Here is a 17,806-nt window from a genome sequence, read left to right on the forward strand (position 1 = left end):
AGTTCGAGACCAGCCTGGCCAACATGGTGAAACCCTGTTTCTACTAAAAATACAAAAATTAGCCAGGCGTGATGGCAGACACCTGTAATCCCAGCTACTGAGGAGGCTGAGGCAGGAGAATTGCTTAAGTCTGGGAGGCAGAGGTTGCAGTGAGCTGAGATTGTGCCACTGCACTCCAGCCTGGGCAACAGAGTGAGACTCCATCTCAAAAAGAAAAAAAAAAAGTGTTCTCACATTTTCTTGGGGCCAAAGTGCTCAGTGAATTCTTTGCTCATTCAAATTTTGTCTTTGTACAGGTTGGTTTCTTCAAACGGAACCTGAAGGAGAAGATGGAGGCTGGCGGAGGTGTCCCGAATGGAATCCCTGCAGAAGACTCCGAGCAGCTGGCATCTGGGGAAGAGGCTGGGGATCCGGGCTGCCTGAAGCCCCTCCACGAGAAGGACTCTGAGAGTGGCGGTGGCAAGGACTGAGTCCAGGCCTGTGATGTGCAGAGGGTCCAGAACTGGACTCAGGATGCCCAGGGCCACTCTGCCTCTGCCTGCATTCTGCCGTGTGCCCTCGGGCAAGTCACTGCCCCTCCCTGGCCCTCAGTTTCCCTATCTCGAACATGGAGCTCATTCCTGCCTGTCTCCTTTGCAGGCTCATAGGTAAGACCTGCTGAGGGACCAGCCAAGAGGGCTGCAAAAGTGAGGACTTGTCATTACCAGATGGTTCACCAGCCTCTCTTGGTTTCCTTCCTTGGAAGAGAATGTCTGATATAAATGTGGAGAAACTGTAGTTTCAGGACCTAGGGATGTTCTGGCCCTCACCCCTGCCCTGGGAGGTCCACCAATGCCTCCACCCCCCAGAACCTGTCCTTGCACACTCCCCTGCACTGGAGTCCAGTCTCTTCTGCTGGCAGAAAGCAAATGTGACCTGTGTCACTACGTGACTGCGGCACACGCCTTGCTTTTGGCCAAACACCAAATTCCTTGGCAGGCCTTCCAGCACCCTGCAAAATAAGACTCTTGTGGCCTTCCTCAGCCTCTTCTAGAGCCATGCTGCCTCCCTGTTGAAGCTCCGGTGACACTAGCCTTTCTCCCAGGCCAGGCTCCTTCCTGTCTTCCTGCATTCACCCAGATGGCTCCCTCTGCCTGAACCTTCCATCTCGCCACCCCTCCTTCCTTGGCCAGCAGATCCCAGCTCACATGTCAGACTTGGTTGGGTCCCCACGTCTTTCACACTTCCACCAGCCTGCACTACTCCCTCAAAGCACACGTCATGTTTCTTCATCCAGCAGCCTGGATGTTTCTTCCCTGTTTAATGATTGACGTACTTAGCAGCTATCTCTCAGTGAACTCCGAGAGTAAAGGCCATACTTGTCTTGTTCACTTTGGGATGCCTCGTGATATGTCAGGGCGTGGGACATCTAGTAGGTGCTTGACATAATTTCATTGAGCCAGTGGGAAGACACAGAAAAAGAGGGGATGGGCTGGGCGCGGTGGTTCACGCCTGTAATCCCAGCACTTTGGGAGGCCAAGGAGGGTGGATCACCTGAGGTCAGGAGTTAGAGGCCAGCCTGGTGAAACCCCATCTCTACTAAAAATACAAAATCCAGGCGTGGTGGCACACACCTGTAGTCCCAGCTACTCAGAAGGCTGAGGTAGAATTGCTTGAACCTGGGAGGTGGAGGTTGCAGTGAGCCAAGATTGCGCCATTGCACTCCAGCCTAGGCAACAGAGCGAGACTCCGTCTCAAGGAAAAAATAAAAATAAAAAGCGGGCATGGGCCCGTGACATCCCCATCTTTGGAGGCTGTCTTTCCAGGCTCTGCCCCTGCCCTAGCTCCACACCCTCTCCCAGGACCCATCACACCTGTGCAGCGGCCCCCACAGAAATACTGAGCTCAAGGTGGGAACCACGTCTGCTAACTTGGAGCTCCAATGCCAAGCACAGTACCTGCAATGTATTTATCCAATAAATGTGAAATTCTGTCCAATTTTGTGGTGTTTCTGTGCTGGTGCAATATTGCAGCCTTACTCAATTAAGTGAACATTTCTGGCTGGGCTCTGTGGCTCACAACTGTATTCCCAGCACTTTGGGAACCCAAGGCAGGAGGATCCTTTGAGGCCGGGAGTTTGAGACCAACCTGGGCAACATAGCAAAACCCTGTCTCCACAAAAAATTAAAATATAAAAACTTACTTGAGCCTGGTTGCATGTACCTGTAGTCCCAGCTACTCAGGAGGCTGAGACAGAAGGATCACGTGAGCACAGGAGGTCAAGGCTGCAGTCAGCGATGGTCGCATCACTGCAATCCAGCCTGGGCCACAAAGCAAGATACTGCCTCCAAAATTTAAAAAAAAAAAAAGGCCAGGTGCAGTGGCTCACACCTGTAATCCCAGCACTCTGGGAGGCTGAGGTGGGCAGATCACATGAGGTCAGGAGTTCGAGACCAGCCTCGCCAACATGGTGAAAACCCTGTCTCTACTAAAAATACAAAAAAAAAAAATTAGCCGGGTGTGGTGGTGGGCGCCTGTAATCCCAACTACTAGGGAGGCTGAGGCAGGAGAATCACTTGAACCCAGGAGGCAGAGGTTGCGGTGAGTCGAGACCACACCATTGCACTCCAGCCTGGGTGACAGAGTAAGACTCTGTCTCAAAAAAAAAAAAAAGAAAGAAAGAAAGAAACAAATAGCACTTCCAGCCAGGCGTGGTGGCCTGCTGCAACACAGCAAGACCCGCTTTCTAACAGCAGCAGCAGCAGCAAAGCACTTCCTGGATAAGGCCCCCGGCTACTACTGGTGTCTCCCACTTCCCAGAGCGCTGTCCACGCACACATTTTAAGAACAAGTCTCGTTTACCACATAAAGTTTTTATTGAACTCAAACTCAGGGGCTCCAAAGCCTGAGGAAGAAGAGGGAGGCTGGGGTTTGCACGCAGAGGCCCAGGCCCCACCCTAGGGCCCCACTCCCCACCTCACCTACCTTTTACCCGCTCCTGACTCAACAAGGGTTTCAGCAGCTACCAATCTAAGCTAACCCACTCTAATTAGGTAATCCCCCGCCCTCCCCCCTCCCTGCTCTAGCAGTTGCCAAGCCAGGCACCCACCGAGGAGCCGCGGCTGAGGCCAGCCCTCCGCTGACCTCTCTCCATTTCTCCCAGGGCCTCCGGCTGCCGGCCTGGCCTCCCTCCAACCCACTTCCCACAAGTCTCCAGGGCATGTCACTTCCTCCACCCTGGTCCTCTTCTTCCAGCATCCTCAGCTCCTCCATTCTCCTGCGGCTTCTCCACTATCCTCCCTAAAGGTTCCTCTACCTCCCTGGCCTCTTATCTTCTGCCCACACCTCCCACCCCTCCTGGGGCCCCAGGTCAGCGCCGGCCAGCCGCGTGGGTCCGCTGGTGGCGGATGAGGTCGGAGCTCTGGGAGAAGGCCTTTCCGCAGTCATCGCACTTGTAAGGCCGCTCGCCGCTGTGGACCCGGTGATGCTGCAGAAGCGTGGAAGAGCGGCAGAAGCCCTTGCCGCACACGGCGCACCTGTAGGGCCGCTCGCCCGTGTGGGAGCGCTGGTGCTGGATGAGAGTGGAGGAGCGATTGAAGGTCTTGCCGCAGTCGGGGCAGCTGTAGGTGCGGCCTGGCAGGTGGGTGCGGGCGTGGATGGCCAGCACCGAGCTCTGGCCAAAGCGCTTGCCGCACTCCGGGCACTTGAAGGGCTTCTCCCGGGCGTGGCTGCGGGCATGGGGGATAAGGGCCGACCGCTGGGAGAAGCTCTTGCCGCAGATGCCACAGCTGAAGGGCCTCTGACCGGTGTGCACCCTCTGATGGCTGCGCAGGGACGAGTTCTGGCTATAGCACTTGCCGCACTCGGTGCAGCTGTAGGGCCGCTCGTGGCTGTGGGTGCGCTGGTGTCGCAGGAGGTAGGAGCTGTCGCCGAAGGCCTTGCCACAATGTGGGCACTTGTAGGGCTTCTGGCCAGAGTGAGTGCGCTGGTGGCGAAGCAGGTAAGAGCTGTCGGCGAAGGCCTTGCCGCAACGGGGACATTTGTAGGGCCGCTCGCCAGTGTGGGTGCGCTGGTGTTTGATGAGGTCAGAGCTCTGGGAGAAGGCCTTGCTGCAGACCTCACATTTGTAGGGTTTCTCACCGGTGTGGATGCGCTGGTGCTGGATCAGGGTGGAGCCCCGCCCGAAGCTCTTCCCGCAGATGCCGCAGATGTTAGGCCGAGGACCCTGCCCACCCCTGGCCCGACCACCCCGCCGGCCTGGACCTCGAAGGGCTCCTGTGAGACCCAAGGGATTCTGAAGCATCTCAAACTGCGGTGTAGACAGCAGGGCCCCTGTGGGGATCTCAAAAGGTGGCCCTATGGGAAGGTCCCCTGTGGGCTGCTCCCCAAACCCCTGAGTGAAGGAGTCCAGGGGGTGAACTCCTACGGAGATATTCAAGGGACTCTTTTCTTCGGGGTTCAGAAGCATCTCCGCACCTTCCTGGAATTTGGAACTTTGAGCTTCAAATTCTGGGCTTTGGGTTTTGAGCTCAGGGTTCTGGGATTCATATCTAGAGCTCTCAGATTCATAGCCAGGGCTCCGGGGTTCATAGCCAGGGCTCCGGGGTTCATACCCAGGGCTCCGAGGTTCATAGCCAGGGCTTTGGGGTTCATACCTAGGGCTCTGGGATTCAAACTCAGGGCTCTGAGAATCTGATTCAGGGCTTCTGGATGCAAACTCAGGGCTTGGGGGCACAAGCCCAGGGCTTCGGGACTCAAACCCCGGGCTTTCAGGCTCAAATCTGGGGCTTTGGGGTTCAAACTCTGGGCTTTGTGGCTCAAACCCAGGGCTCTGGGGTTCAAGCCCAAATGGTATCTCTTCGACTTCATAGTCCCCAGAACCTTCTTGCTGAGAAATTTCCTCTTCCTCATTCTCACTCATGTTGCCTGCAGGATGAGAGAATCCAGATCGTGTGAGACCTGGAAGGTCATTTGGTCCATTAGCAACCACACACCTCCCACCTCACATGCAGGGTCGCTGGCCCCTAGACAGGTGCTGAAATTCCCACGCCCCCCTCAGCTGACCCAAGACACCCCAGTCCCCGCCGGCCCCTCCTCCGAGTCCCGGTGTCCCAGACCCGGGCCCTCGCTCCCTCCCTGGAGCCACAGCCCCTTCTCCTGCGCGCAGGTCCACTCCTCGGACAGGCGTTCCCTCCTCACCTCTGAGGGACCCTTCGGGGCTCCTCATTTCGTCAGAACTCTGCACATCCTGGGGCTCGAGGCCCCACGGCGACGCCTCCCGCTCCATCTCCGCGGGATCCCAGTGCAGCAGCGGCGGCGATGGCGGCCGATCCCGCGACCCGGCCTGGGTTGCCCTGAGCCGCGGGCCCCCGCCGCCCGCCCGCTCAGCGCCGCCCAGGGTACTCGGCGGCCCAGCCCGGGCCCCCGAGGCCGGACGTCTTGACCCCGCGCCTCTCCAGCGCGCCGGGCCCCTCCCCTGCCCGCGGCCCCGCCCCCTCCCAAGGTCTCGGCCTCCCCGTGGCCCACACCGACCCCCGCGAGTCGCGGCCTCGGGGATGAGGGGCTTCGCGACTACCCCGGCGGCCCCCGGCCCCCGCTCCCGCCAGAGCCCCCACCTTCTGGCCCCCGGCCCCAGGCTAGGCTGCACTGTCCAACGGCCGCCCGGCCCCCCCTCCCCCGCACAGGAAGTGTCCGTCCGCGGCCAGGTCCCCCCGCCGGCTCGCGACGCGGCCTCTCTAGGAGCCGCTGGAGGTGGAAACTCGTTGGCATTAACCCTGGGCTGGAGGGGCCCGGCCTCTGGGTGGGCGAGGACCGGACGCCCCGGAGCCCGCGGGGCTGCCGGGGCAGTGTGTGTGCCTATGTTCTAGGCCTCCGTCCCTCCAGAGGCCCGTCTGTCCATCTCCCGGGCCCCGCGTCGTCGGTGCGTGTGGCCAAGGGCGAGGCGACAAGCGAGACCAAGGTCAGCGAGAAGGAGCGACGCTTCTCGGCGCCAGCGGGGGCGGTGTCTCGCTCCCTCCCCTCCCGGGCCTCCGGGTCAGCTCCAGCAGCGCCTAGGGAACCGGGACGGACTCCCCTTGGCCTCGCCGAGGTCCTTGAGCCCGGGACCCCCTCCAGGAACTCCGCTCCCCGGCACCTGCGCGAGCCCACTCCCGTTCCTCCGGCCCCCACCCAGCTCGGCTCCCCTGATCTCCCTGCTCCCTCCTCGAGGGCTAGGATAGTTGCCAAGGAGACAGCCCCGCCCCGGCTCCCAGAGGCACCGCTTCTCCGCCCCAGGAAGCCCGGCGGTTGGCCGATGGGGCTCGTGCTCTATCCGCCCCGCCTCCTCCAACCCCGCGGACGGCTGGGCGTTAATGGTCGCCAGGGAACGCCAGGCGCCTTCCTGATTGGCCTGGGGTGCTCTGGTCGGGTCCGCCTCCCCGTCCGCCAGAGCGCCTTCAGGAGGTAGTGGGAGGGAGGTGCCAGGCGTCTCCCCTTCAGCCGGGGCTGTGCCTTCAAAACTTTTCCCGCCCCCACTTAACCTCCATTATGTTTTATGAAAGCCAAAAGATCTGAGGACCGACACCCTTCCTCCTCGTCAGCCTCACACCCCTTGCCTCTCCCGTCCACCTTCCCCAGCGCCTGAGTTTAACTCAATCCCTGGCAGCCTTAGTCCCCGGTTGTTAGATTTCCTCACAGGGAGGCAGGATTCCTTCCAGGTGAGGGTGATACAGAGGAGAATTGGACTGAGAGAACCATCTGGCCTTCGAGGCATCTAACAACTCTCCAGTCTTGTCTGACTCGAATGGAGGCTTGCAGAGGAAGGGAACCTGAGAAACACTGCCTCGGGTGCAGCTTTGAATTGAGGAAGTGAGCCTGGACAGACAACTTAATATCATCCAGTTCTTGTCTTTTTTTCTACGCTTCGTGCTGAAACAAGTTTGGCAGCGTTCTTGACAGTTAATGAGCCCGATGCCCCTGTGTGATGCAGGAGCCATGGGTCGTGTTTTCTTGTCGCCTACCCAGACAAATGAAGGGAAGAGAATGTTTGGGAGGAAGGATGGCCTGAAAAGAGATGAGAACAAGAACTTGGAGAATGCCAAGTGATAAAAAGTGGAGAGAAACTATCTAAAGGCTTACAGGTGGGGCGCGCTGGCTCATGTCTGTAATCCCAGCACTTTGGGAGGCCAAGGCAGGTGGATCACGAGGTCAGGAGTTCGAGACCAGCCTGGCCAAGATGGTGAAACCCCGTCTCTACTAAAAATACAAAAATTAGCCAGGCGCAGTGGCGGGCACCTGTAATCCCAGCTACTTGGAAGGCTGAGGCAGGAGAATCGCTTGAATCTGGGAGGCAGAGGTTGCAGTAAGCCGAGATCTTGCCACTGCACTCTAGTCTGGGTGACAGAGCAAGACTCCACCTCAAATAATAATAATAATAAAGGCTTACAAATAAAATCACAAGAGCTCATCCCACGAATGAAGCGGGGAAAACTTTCTGCCCTCCAGAGGAACAGCTTCCAGCTCCATAGCTCTCTCCCGTCCCAGTGTCTGTTTGTCCTGAAACCTTTGCTAAGAATGGCTTACATGGTCCAGCACTAGAGCCCACAGTCAAAGAACCTACAAGAGGACCAGTTTTGGGAAGAGCTGGACATGGGGTACCCTCTGGTCATCCCCAAAGCACTCACACAGGTAGGAAACATGTCTCCTTCACAAGACACTTTTCTCTGACATCCAACTTGCTGATCCACCAAAATTCACACAGGAGAGCAGCCACACCCTAAAAATGGGTGGCGAGACCTCCAGCCACAGCTCTGACACCATACACTGCCTGCACTCTTATGAGCCACAAGTCCCAGGTGTAGCAGAAGCTGGGCCAAGACTTCATGCTGCCCAGGCACCCGCATTTCCACGTGCAAATTCAGCCTCACTGGCACCTGGAGTAAGAGTGGCTCACTTCCAGCCAGCCTCCTCCAGGACCAGGGTGCCATCTATGCACAGGGACTTCACAAGGAAGCCAGCCTCCACCTGACACACAGCCACAGCAGTGAGAGGCTCCAAGCCTAGGAAAGCCTCTGATAAGGGCTACATCTTGACCCAACACCAGCTAATCCAAGGCAGGAGAAACTTGGGGAGCCCACTGGCGTTGTCCTGCCTCTGCATCCATGAGGATGAGCCCTGTGCATATCCTGAGTCAGGTGGTCACTTTGTTAACAGCATTATCTCCTGGCATGCCCAGCACTATGGCAGAGCCATTCAGTGTGCAGCCAAGGCTTATGGTCAGCCAACGTGGCCAACGCTGCAGGCTAGAGAGCCTTCACAGACTTCTCAGTGAGAGGAGCTTCCGTATGCACTGCTCCCTTCCCTCATGCAAAGGACAAGTCCTCTTAAAGGCCTTCCATCCAATGCTAGAGGAGATGCCCCAGTGTATTGAACATGATCTTAAGTACCCAGGAAGACAGCAGCCATGGCACAGGGCCCTTTGGAAAAAACAAAGAAATGGAGGTCTTTGTGTATGCCTGACATTGGGGACAGGCCCACTACTCTTGCAAAACTAAGAGCAGTTTGAAAATAATGTTTTGTTCCCAGCAGTAGTTCTTGCAAACTTTCACAGGCATAAAATTCTATCCCTGGAGATTCTGATTCAATAGATGAGGATCTGGGCCCAGGGAGTAGCTACCTTTTTTTTTTTTTTTTTTTTTGAGACAGAGGTTCTCTCTGTCGCCCAGGCTGGAGTGCAGTGGCGCTATCTCCACTCAGTGCAACCTCTGCCTCCTGAGTTCAAGCGATTCTCCTGCCTCACCCTTCTGAGTAGCTGGGACTATAGGCACGTGCCACCATGCCAGGCTAATTTTTTAAAAATGTATCTTTAGTAGAGACGGGGTTTCACCATGTTAGCCAGGTGGTCTCAGTCTCCTGACCCCGAGATCCGCCCGCCTCAGCCTCCCAAAGTGCTGGGATTACAGGTGTGAGCCACCACGCCCAGCCCAGAGTAGCTACATTTTTAAAAGATACTCAGCCCGGCCCTACCTCTAGGTGGAAATATCTGTGCCACGAACTGAGGAGCTGAGAATGGGGTAGGGCTAAGGCTTAAGGGTTTCATGACACTAAAAAAAATTGACGAAATGCTGGAAAGTTGGGTCATGAGGGCAGGAAGCAGAGGAGCTGGAGCCTGGTTTCTGGGCCCTAAATAAACTTTACAAACTTCAAAGCTCTCAGAGACCTCTAGGTAATAATCATGGCACCTTTAATTGGCAAACTCAGGGCCATGATCTGGCTGTCAGTCTGGACTGAGAACTGGTGTTGCAAGCTGGGCTTTCCCCAGGCTGTGTTGAGGGTTAGAGGAGGGGACTGGGATGTACACTGGGAATTAAAACCTGGTACAAAGTTATCTCCTACTGCCAAGGTTCCTCTTCTCACCCCATGTGCCCCTGTGATAAAGTGACACACGAGTCAACCCGCCCCAGAAAAGCTGAGGGAGAGAGAGGTGGGATCAGATTGGAGATGAGGTTGGAATAAAGTCAGTTCATTACTTGACACCCAAACGGTGTCTTTTCTCCAAAACTTCTACCTCCTTTCAGGCTGATAAATCTGGTTCCTTCTTCCCTGGGTAGGCCAGACACAGGGCTGAGCTGGGTGACAGGCGAGGGCACACAGGCCAACAGAGGTCACAGGCCCTTGCTCTCCTTGGGCAGGTGTTGTCCTGACCAGAAGCAGGGCAGGGGGCTGCCCATGGCTGGACTCTGCCCACAAAGGAATTAGTGGTAGATGGATAATGGAGTCGTTAAGTGCTGGAGGGATTCCGTGTAGAACTTGGGGATACAGATGGGTACGGTTGCCACTGGCTACAAATCTAACACCAGGTGTTCCTGGCCTAGCCGCTTCTGCCCATGATGGCACATACTTAAAGACAGCAAAGATGGCGCGTACCTAAAGACAGGAAAGATGCAAGGACTGTTTTGACACAGACATGGGTTCAAGAAATACTTCCCTTTCTTCTTTGCTGTACTTTAAGATAAACACCAAAAACACTAAAAGCAAGCCATGATGAATGGCAACTCGTGTTTGGCCAGGAGCTGATGGGATGAGTGGCCGGGCCACAGTAAGTTGGGAGTTCTGGCTTCAGCCCAACTCCCAACAACTGCGACTTTCTGAGAGCCTAGGTGGACTTGTGAAATCTTTGGATTTTTCAAGAGATGCCAGAAACCTGGATTTTGGTGCAAAATATCCCTTTAAATCTTCACCACTAATTCTTATCACTTAAAACACTGCCTGGGCCCAAATCAATACAGCAACTGCAGGCAAGATCCAATACAGGGTCACTGGTTTTTTAAGTTGTGCAGCAAAAAGACAATGAAGGCCAGTGCAGTGGCTCCCCTGTAATCCCAGCACTTTGGGAGGCCAAGGTGGGCGAATTGCTTGAACCCAGGAGTTTGAGACCAGCCTGATCAACACAGTGGGAACCCCATCTCTGCAAAAAAATTTAAAAATTAGCCAGAATAGTGTTGCCCACCTGTAGTCACAGCCATCTGAGAGGCTGGGACAGGAGGATTCCTTGAACCCAGCAGGTCTAGGCTGCAGTGAGCCCAGTTCACACCACTGCATTCCAGCCTGGGTGAGGAGCAAGATGCTGTCTTAATAAGTAAATAAATAAACAAACAGACAATGGGTATTGCGTTGTGGGAGGGTCAAAAATAAAAAAGAAAAGGCCAGCCGGGCGCGGTGGCTCACGCTTGTAATCCCAGCACTTTGGGAGGCCGAGGCGGGCGGATCACGAGGTCAGGAGATCGAGACCACGGTGAAACCCCGTCTCTACTAAAAATACAAAAAAATTAGCCGGGCGTGGTGGCGGGCGCCTGTAGTCCCAGCTACTCGGAGAGGCTGGGGCAGGAGAATGGTGTGAACCCGGGAGGCGGAGTGCCACTGCACTCCAGCCTGGGCGACAGAGCGAGACTCCGTCTCAAAAAAAAAAAAAAAAAAAAAAAAAATGCCTGTAATCCCAGCACTTTGGGAGGCAGAGGTGGGTGGATCACCTGAGGGCAGGAGTTTGAGACCAGCCTAGCCAACATGGTGAAACCCCATCTCTACTAAAAATACAAAAAGTTAGCTGGGCATAGTGGCAGATGCCTGTAATTCCAGCTACTCTGGTGGCTGAGGCAGGAGAATCGCTTGACCCCAGGAGGGGGAGGTTGCAGTCAGTCGAGATCGCACCATTGCACTCTAGCCTGGGCAACAAGAGCAAACTCCGTCTCAAAAAATTAAAAAAGTAAAAAGAAAAAGACAACAGAGAAAACAAGGTTCTTCTCTACCTCAATCCTCTTAGCATCTCTGGGAGGAGAAACAGCTTTTGCTTCCCTGTATGGAGGTCTGGGGGGTTCTCACCTCAGCCCTGCCTCAGCAAAGGGGGCCTTGGAGAGCCCAGGGCAGCGGGAGCAAGGTGCTGGCAGAAGAGGCTGCTGAGAGCCCAAGATCAGACTGTCCGCACCCCAGGCCAGCTCTTGCCGTGGATTCTGGGACCTCCCTGTAGGCCGCTGCAGAGATTCGGGCCCCTGAGCCCATCTCGGGCCTCCCACAATGTCTAGATAGTCACTTTTGAGGCCATCACCCACATTCCTGGAATATCTCTGGATACAGCTGGAAGCCCATAGGCGGGTCCAGGTCCCCGCGGACAGGGGTCAGGGTCACAGACAGCCCCCCAGGGCGCCGGCCCCTACGCCCCTCGCCCCCGGGCCGATGGACCCATTGGTGCTTGGCCATGCCGGTCTTCAGGCTGAAGCAGCGGCCACACTGCGTGCAGCGGTAGGGCTTCTCGCCAGTGTGAACGCGCAGGTGCGAAGTCAGCGCCGTGCGGCGCATGAAGGCCCGACCACACTCGAGACAGCGGTGGGGCCGCTCCCCACGATGGATGGCCCGGTGTTTGCTCAGGGAGGAAGCGTGGCCGAAGCCCTTGCCGCAGTCTGCGCAGTAGAAAGGCTTCTCGCCCCTGTGGCTGTAGATGTGCTCCACAAGCGTGGAGCGCCAGGCGAAGCTCTTCCCACACACGTAGCAGCCGTGACGCTGGTCAGCTCGGGGTACAGGGGGGTGGGCAAAAAAGCGGGGGCGACTCCGGCGCCGCGCCTTGGACAGCTGCTCCAACCCAGCAAAGGGAGCTTGGGGAGCCTTCAGCCCAGGAGACCCGGCAGCCACAGGGTCGGGCTTCTCCAGGGCTCCCGTCCCTTCCCTTTGTCTTTCCTCTTCCTTGTTTCTGGAATCTGCTGAGAGATAAGGAGGGTAGAGTTCAGGCTCGGCTCATCCTGGTCATTGAATCTCACAGCCCGCGTGGACAGGGACAGGCCTGCTGGACCCCCGGCTGCTCCTGGGAGATGGAGGAGTGACACCTGTTCCTTGGCTGCAGAGCCAGACAGAGCCGGGAGGGAGGGAACAGTCCATTCCGCCTCGGGGCTGGGGAAATGTCACCGCAGGCGAAGGGCAGAGATGATATGAACATCTGGGCCTAATCTGGAAGGAGGAGCGGACACCTGGGGATATTCCAGGCAGAAGGAACAGCACCAAGAAAGGCAGAACCAGGAGGGCATGGCCAAGTTCAGTAGGGCTGGATACTCTGCAAAGGCTGAGGCAAAAACTGAAGGAAGGAAATGGGAGGGCGGGATGGGGGGGCATAGGAACCATAGTGCAGGAAAACGACTGGGGCGGGTCATGATGTGGAGGTAGAGTCAACGGAACTTAGAGGCCGGGTGCGGTGGCTCATGCCTGTAATCCCAGTGCTTTGGGAGGCCGAGATAGAGGATCGCTAGAGTTCGAGACCAGCTTGGGCAACACACCAAGACCTCTACCTCTTTAAAATTTTTTAAATTAAAAACAAACAAACAAACAAAAACAGCCAGGAGTGGCGGCGAGTGCGTTTATAGTCTTAGGTACTCTGGAGGCCCAGGCGGGAGGATTGGTTGAGCCGATTGCTTGAGCCCGGGAGTTCGAGACTGCAGTGAGCTATGATGGCACCACTGCACCTCAGCCTGGGCAACAGAGACCCTTTCTCTAAAACAAAACAAAACAAAACAAAACAAAACATCCCCCAGAGTGTAGTGACCACGCAGAGGTGAGGACTCAGGGGCGGGTATGGCAGGGCCAGAGCCCCCATCACAGCCCCTTTCTAGGCTGCATCCTGGAGCCAGGCAGGGGCTCAGCCTCCTGGCCGCAGTTGAGAAGGCAGTTCAGAGAGGAAACTGCTAAGCAGGTAGCTGGAGGTGGCAGAGGGTACTGGGATGGGACAGGAACAGAGAAGTCCCCATGGGACTGAGTACCCGATACTCCACCTGGGTCCGCTTCTGTCAGACACTTAGCCACCTTCGGATCCTGGGCAGCCGGACCCCACAGTTCGGCCCTCTCCTCCACCCAGGAGATGAGCGCCGGCTTGCTGCCTCCGACTCCTGGGGGAGAAGAACGCAAACCCCACGCTGCGAGGAGGCCGCCTGCCCGGCCCCGGGGCCCCCAACTCCACACGCAGCTCCCAGAGGCGCGGCAGGGCCTGTGGGGGCGCAGGGCCCAGGCGAACAGTTGGGGCTCTCACCGAGCGCGCCCAGGTGGCCGTAGGTCTCCTGCATCACGTCCCGGTACAGGGCCCTCTGCGCAGGCCGCAGGCAGCCCCATTCCTCCCGGGAGAAGTACACGGCCACGTCGGCGAAGCTTACGGCCCCGGGCTTTCTCCACTCGAGTCCCGCCCTGTTTGGGTCCCGGGGAGGGAGCGGGGCCAGAGGCGGCGCCATGGGGACTGTCAGCCCCAGCGACGGATCGGTCACCTCCCCTGGCCGGGCCTGGGCATGCGGAACCTCCCGCGCCCGAGAACACTTCCCCGGCCCGGTCCCAAGGGAAGGAGGGAGGTCAGTAGAGCCCCCGAGGGCCCACTAGAGGGGATGGAAACTACGGGCCGTTGGCTGCGAGTCCATAGTCAGAACTGGACGATCTCTTCAAAAAAAAACGGCGGCAGCGCGACCTCTCGACCTTTGCCCCTGCGCAACTGTACCCACGACGACGCCCCCCCGCCAGCGGCCCCCCTCCAGGCCGCGTTCCCTCCGTGCCCTAATCCAAAATGGCCGTTGAGGCTACAGGCGCCGGCCTTGAAAACCAGCCGCGCATGCTCCGGTCCCGCCAGGTGAGGCGGCGCGGCTCAGAGCTTCCGCCCGGGTTTGCGGGAACAAAGGAGCGCCCGGCGGAAGGGAGCCCTAGTCAACTCAGAAGTTAGTTTTCGTCTCTGGACCTTTTTATAATCGGACTTCAGCCCATCACTCTCTCGTTTTGTCTTCAGAAACGGCGACAGCAGCCTCTTCCCAATGTTGAGAGCAAAAAGTGTGAACCCAGAAATTCCGAGACAGATCTCAATTACTTGCCAAGGTTGAGGACGCGCGCGTGACAGCCTCAGGAAGTCCTCACGACATGTGCCCAAGGTGGTCGGGGCACAGCTTAGTTTTACACATTTTATGGAGACAGGAGACATCAATAAATGTATGTAAGAAGAACATTGGTTCTGTCTGGAAAGGCAGGACAACTTGAAGCAAAGGCAGGAAGACGTGAAGCAGGAAGGGGGCTTCCAAGAAACAGAAGGTGAGGCACAAACGATTGCATTCTTTTGAGTTTCTGATTAGCGTTTCCAAAGGAGGCAATCAGATATGCATCTATGTCAGCCAGCAAAGGGGTGACTTTGAATAGAATGGGAGGCAGGTTGGCCCTAAGTAGCTCCCAGCTTGACTTTTTCCTTTAGCGTAGTGATTTGGGGGCCCCAAGATTTATTTTCCTTTCACAAAAGCCATGGAGTGGATGCAGGAGAACCTCCTCTATTGTAGGCTTGTTGGAGCTTGAAATTTTGGGAGCTTCTAGACGGCGGAAGCAGCGGGGAGAGTAGGGTAAGGTTGAGAAAGTCAGAGGGCCCTCTCTTCTAGGAGCTTCTCCCATGTGCTGTGCAGGACGCCTCCCGACCGCCTGTCTCCCTCTAGCTGCAGCCAGGGTCTTGGCTTCCCTGACGTCCTGCCCCTGTGCGGATGGCCCAAGGCTCCTAGGCTCAAACCCAGCTCATCCCTTTCTTACACCAACCTGCTTCCCCTGGGGTCTTTATCTCAGTAAATGTCACCAGCTCTCCCCTGAGACCTCCTTCTCACACTTCCTGATGGCCTACTCTGTGCTCCACGTGACTTCTTGCATGGCCTGTGTACTGGAGTCAGAGTCACCTCCAACGCGCCTTTTAGCTCTTAGTGGGTTCTTTAGTTCAATCTAGGCCCAGATTGAGAATCGCCTGTAATCCTGGCGCCTGGGAGGTCGGGGCAAGAGGATCCCTTGAGTCCAAGAGAATGAGATCAGCCTGCTCAACTTAGGAGACCCTATCTCAAAAATAAATAAGAAAAAATGAATCGACAGTAGACAGACTAACAGGAGAAAAGAATACAAATTGTATCTGTTTTACATGTACTCAGGGATCTTCACGAGAGAGCAGTCAGAAAAAGTGGCTGAAGCCAGGTGCTTTTATATTTGTGGTTTTTTTTTTTTTTTTTCAGAGACAAGTGAACATTTATTTTTATGTCTTTCTTCCTATGTGTATTTCAAGTCTTTTTCAAAACAAGGCCCCAGGACTCTCCAGATTCAATTATGTCCTTGGGCTTGGTCGACTGCTGCAGGAGTCTTAAGGAGCCTTGTACAAATGCTAGAGTGACTAATTTACCAACATTAAACCCTAGGATAGATGCGACAGAGCAGGACTCCTTCCTCCATGGAATGTGCTGATTTCAGATGACGTGGCACCCAGTGTAGAAAACGCTGGAATTTTTCCTTGGAACTGGACTGTGATAAGAGGTGCTTGCCATGAACATAAGCTACTGTCTTTTCTTTTCTTTTTTTGAGACGGAGTTTCGCTCTTGTTGCCCAGGCTGGAGTGTAATGGCACGGTCTTGGCTCACTGCAACCTCCGCCTCCCAGGTTTGAGTGATTCTCCTACCTTAGCCTCCCGAGTAGCTGGGATTACAGGCATGCGCCACCATGCCCAGCTAATTTTTGTATTTTTAGTAGAGACGGTGTTTCTCCATGTTGATCAGGCTGGTCTCAAACTCCCGACCTCAGATGATACGCCTGCCTCCGCCTCCCAAAGTTTTGGGATTACAGGAGTGAGACATGGCGCCCAGCAAGCTACTGTCTTTTCTTTGACCCTTTCCAGTTTTTGAAGATAAAGTAGGAAATAATCTTCTCTGAAGATACTTGATAAAAATTCCCAAAACAACAAAAACACATGCTTACACTTCATTGATAAAATTTACTGCAGTTTGGCACCTGGGTCTAGTTCAGCTGGTGGATGAGCTGATTGATGCAGTAACCCCGATAGCCAGGTGTGCCCATCTCCTGAGGAAGCCCACTCTATTTTTGGTAGCATGACGGGCCACTGAGGGAGGAAAGGGCGCAAGAACCGTGAGATCTCCTGGAAATGCTTCCCTGGGAAGGCAATTTCATGAATGAGGTCTTCCAAGCAAATGATGCCAAACTTCCCCAGGTTCTCCTCAATCACTGTATTGTCTGTCAGAGGGACGGTCTTATTCTTTTTTTTTTTTTTTTTTTTTTTGAGACAGAGTTTTGCTCTGTCGCCCAGGCTAGAGTGCAGTGGCGCGATCTCGGCTCACTGCAAGCTCCACCTCCCGGGTTCACACCATTCTCCTGCCTCAGCCTTCTGAGTAGCTGGGACTACAGGTGCCCGGCACCGCGCCTGGCTAATTTTTTGTATTTTTAGTAGAGACAAGATTTCGCTGTGTTAGCCAGGATGGTCTCCATCTCCTGACCTCATGATCCACCCATCCTCGGCCTCCCAAAGTGCTAGGATTACAGGCGTGAGCCACTGCGCCGAGCCGATGGTCTTAATCTTGACCTTGGCTTGTCCATGTTTCAAAATGAGTTCCCGGACAGACTTCAGATTTGGAAATCCTCAGGTCACATAAGGTTCCACTATACGCAGCATTTTTAGGTTCTGGGGAGTGGGGTGACTTTTTACAAAGACACCACTGAAAATTTTCTTTAGGCAAAGTCTTGCAATTGTTCTCTGCACCAGTAAACTCATGCCATCAATCCTTTTGATGCTTACAACAAAGGCCAAGGAATGTTTATCTGGTAATTCCAAGGCATGAGCTTTCACTTCTAGTTGTCGGAGACGCACCTTGTCACGTTTCTCCTGCCAGGAATCATGTAGGAATGATTCCAGTCGCTTAAACCTGAGCCCTTTTCCTTTCCTCTGCTCCTTCTTTGCCAAAAATGCCTGCTTTTCCTGGGTAGCTTTGAGGGCTTGATAAGCCTTTCTATTTTTCAGGAGATTTTCTGGAACCAAAGGAATTTTTCTTTGCTCTTGCTCTGCCATCTTTATTAGTGGTGCAGCTACTGATCATTATATTTCTTTCTTTTTTTTTTTTTGAGACGGAGTCTTACTTTGTCGCCCAGGCTGGAGTGCAGTGGCGTGATCTCAGCTCACTGCAAGTTCCGCCTCCCGGGTTCACGCCATTCTCCTGCCTCAGCCTCCCGAGTAGCTGGGACTACAGGCACCCACCACCACACCCGGCTAATTTTTTTGTATTTTTAGTAGAGACGGGGTTTCACCGTGTTAGCCAGGATAGTATCGATCTCCTGACCTCGTGATGTGCTCATCTCTGCCTCCCAAAGTGCTGGGATTACAGGTGTGAGCCATCGCGCCCAGCCTATATTTCTTAAATAACTATAATTTTTTTTTTTTTTTGAGATGGAGTTTTGCTCTTATTGCCCAGGCCAGAGTGCAATGGTGCAATCTCCGCTCACTGCAACCTCTGCCTCCTGGGTTCAAGCGATTCTTCTGCCTCACCAC

The 17,806-nt window shown here is 55.3% G+C and overlaps 3 protein-coding genes and 1 pseudogene across 9 annotated transcripts in view; 1 reads left to right on the top strand and 3 right to left on the bottom strand.

Moving 5' to 3' along the window:
* The window catches only part of ITGAL (integrin subunit alpha L), a 50,627-nt gene extending 48,658 nt beyond the window's left edge, over positions 1-1,969 (top strand). Inside the window, exon 31 of the mRNA XM_032155683.2 lies at positions 297-1,969. Within this exon, the coding sequence (XP_032011574.1) occupies positions 297-470 (174 nt within the window). The 3' untranslated portion in view covers positions 471-1,969. The remainder of the gene's footprint in view (positions 1-296) is intronic.
* Positions 1,970-3,046: 1,077 nt separating this feature from the next.
* Positions 3,047-11,479, bottom strand: ZNF768 (zinc finger protein 768). 4 transcript variants are annotated; one of them, XM_058440917.1, is made up of 3 exons: positions 11,335-11,387; positions 10,466-10,563; positions 3,047-4,905 (listed from the first exon to the last, which is right to left on the bottom strand). In XM_058440917.1, the coding sequence occupies exons 2-3, from the start codon at positions 10,479-10,481 to the stop codon at positions 3,350-3,352; spliced, it is 1,572 nt and encodes a 523-aa protein (XP_058296900.1). In that variant the 5' UTR covers positions 10,482-10,563; positions 11,335-11,387; the 3' UTR covers positions 3,047-3,349. The 4 variants fall into 4 exon arrangements, with proteins under 4 accessions (XP_058296900.1, XP_058296901.1, XP_032011635.1 ...); XM_058440918.1 differs by lacking the exon at positions 10,466-10,563 and having other exon boundaries at positions 11,335-11,479; XM_032155744.2 differs by lacking the exon at positions 11,335-11,387 and having other exon boundaries at positions 10,466-10,804.
* A 66-nt stretch (positions 11,480-11,545) lies between these two features.
* Positions 11,546-13,983, bottom strand: ZNF747 (zinc finger protein 747). 4 transcript variants are annotated; one of them, XM_032155812.2, is made up of 3 exons: positions 13,520-13,983; positions 13,266-13,379; positions 11,546-12,206 (listed from the first exon to the last, which is right to left on the bottom strand). In XM_032155812.2, the coding sequence occupies exons 1-3, from the start codon at positions 13,713-13,715 to the stop codon at positions 11,554-11,556; spliced, it is 963 nt and encodes a 320-aa protein (XP_032011703.1). In that variant the 5' UTR covers positions 13,716-13,983; the 3' UTR covers positions 11,546-11,553. The 4 variants fall into 4 exon arrangements, with proteins under 4 accessions (XP_032011703.1, XP_032011701.1, XP_032011700.1 ...); XM_032155810.2 differs by having other exon boundaries at positions 11,546-12,203; positions 13,254-13,379; XM_032155809.2 differs by having other exon boundaries at positions 13,254-13,379.
* A 1,967-nt stretch (positions 13,984-15,950) lies between these two features.
* LOC116470262 (ribosomal protein uL30-like) lies at positions 15,951-17,357 on the bottom strand (annotated as a pseudogene).
* Between the last annotated feature and the right edge of the window lie 449 nt (positions 17,358-17,806).

This window comes from Hylobates moloch, unplaced genomic scaffold (assembly GCF_009828535.3).
Source record: "Hylobates moloch isolate HMO894 unplaced genomic scaffold, HMol_V3 SCAFFOLD_6, whole genome shotgun sequence".
NCBI classification, from domain to species: domain Eukaryota; kingdom Metazoa; phylum Chordata; class Mammalia; order Primates; family Hylobatidae; genus Hylobates; species Hylobates moloch.

Coding starts and splice junctions, on each gene's coding strand:
- ZNF768 (XM_032155743.2), bottom strand. CDS start 5,266: ATGGAGCGGGAGGCGTCGCCGTGGGGCCTCGAGCCCCAGGATGTGCAG. Junction 4,906..5,178: donor CCCCGAAGGGTCCCTCAGAG/GTGAGGAGGGAA, acceptor CTCATCCTGCAG/GCAACATGAGTGAGAATGAG.
- ZNF747 (XM_032155809.2), bottom strand. CDS start 13,715: ATGGCGCCGCCTCTGGCCCCGCTCCCTCCCCGGGACCCAAACAGGGCG. Junction 13,380..13,519: donor CGGCCACCTGGGCGCGCTCG/GTGAGAGCCCCA, acceptor CTTCTCCCCCAG/GAGTCGGAGGCAGCAAGCCG. Junction 12,207..13,253: donor GGACCCAGGTGGAGTATCGG/GTACTCAGTCCC, acceptor CTTATCTCTCAG/CAGATTCCAGAAACAAGGAA.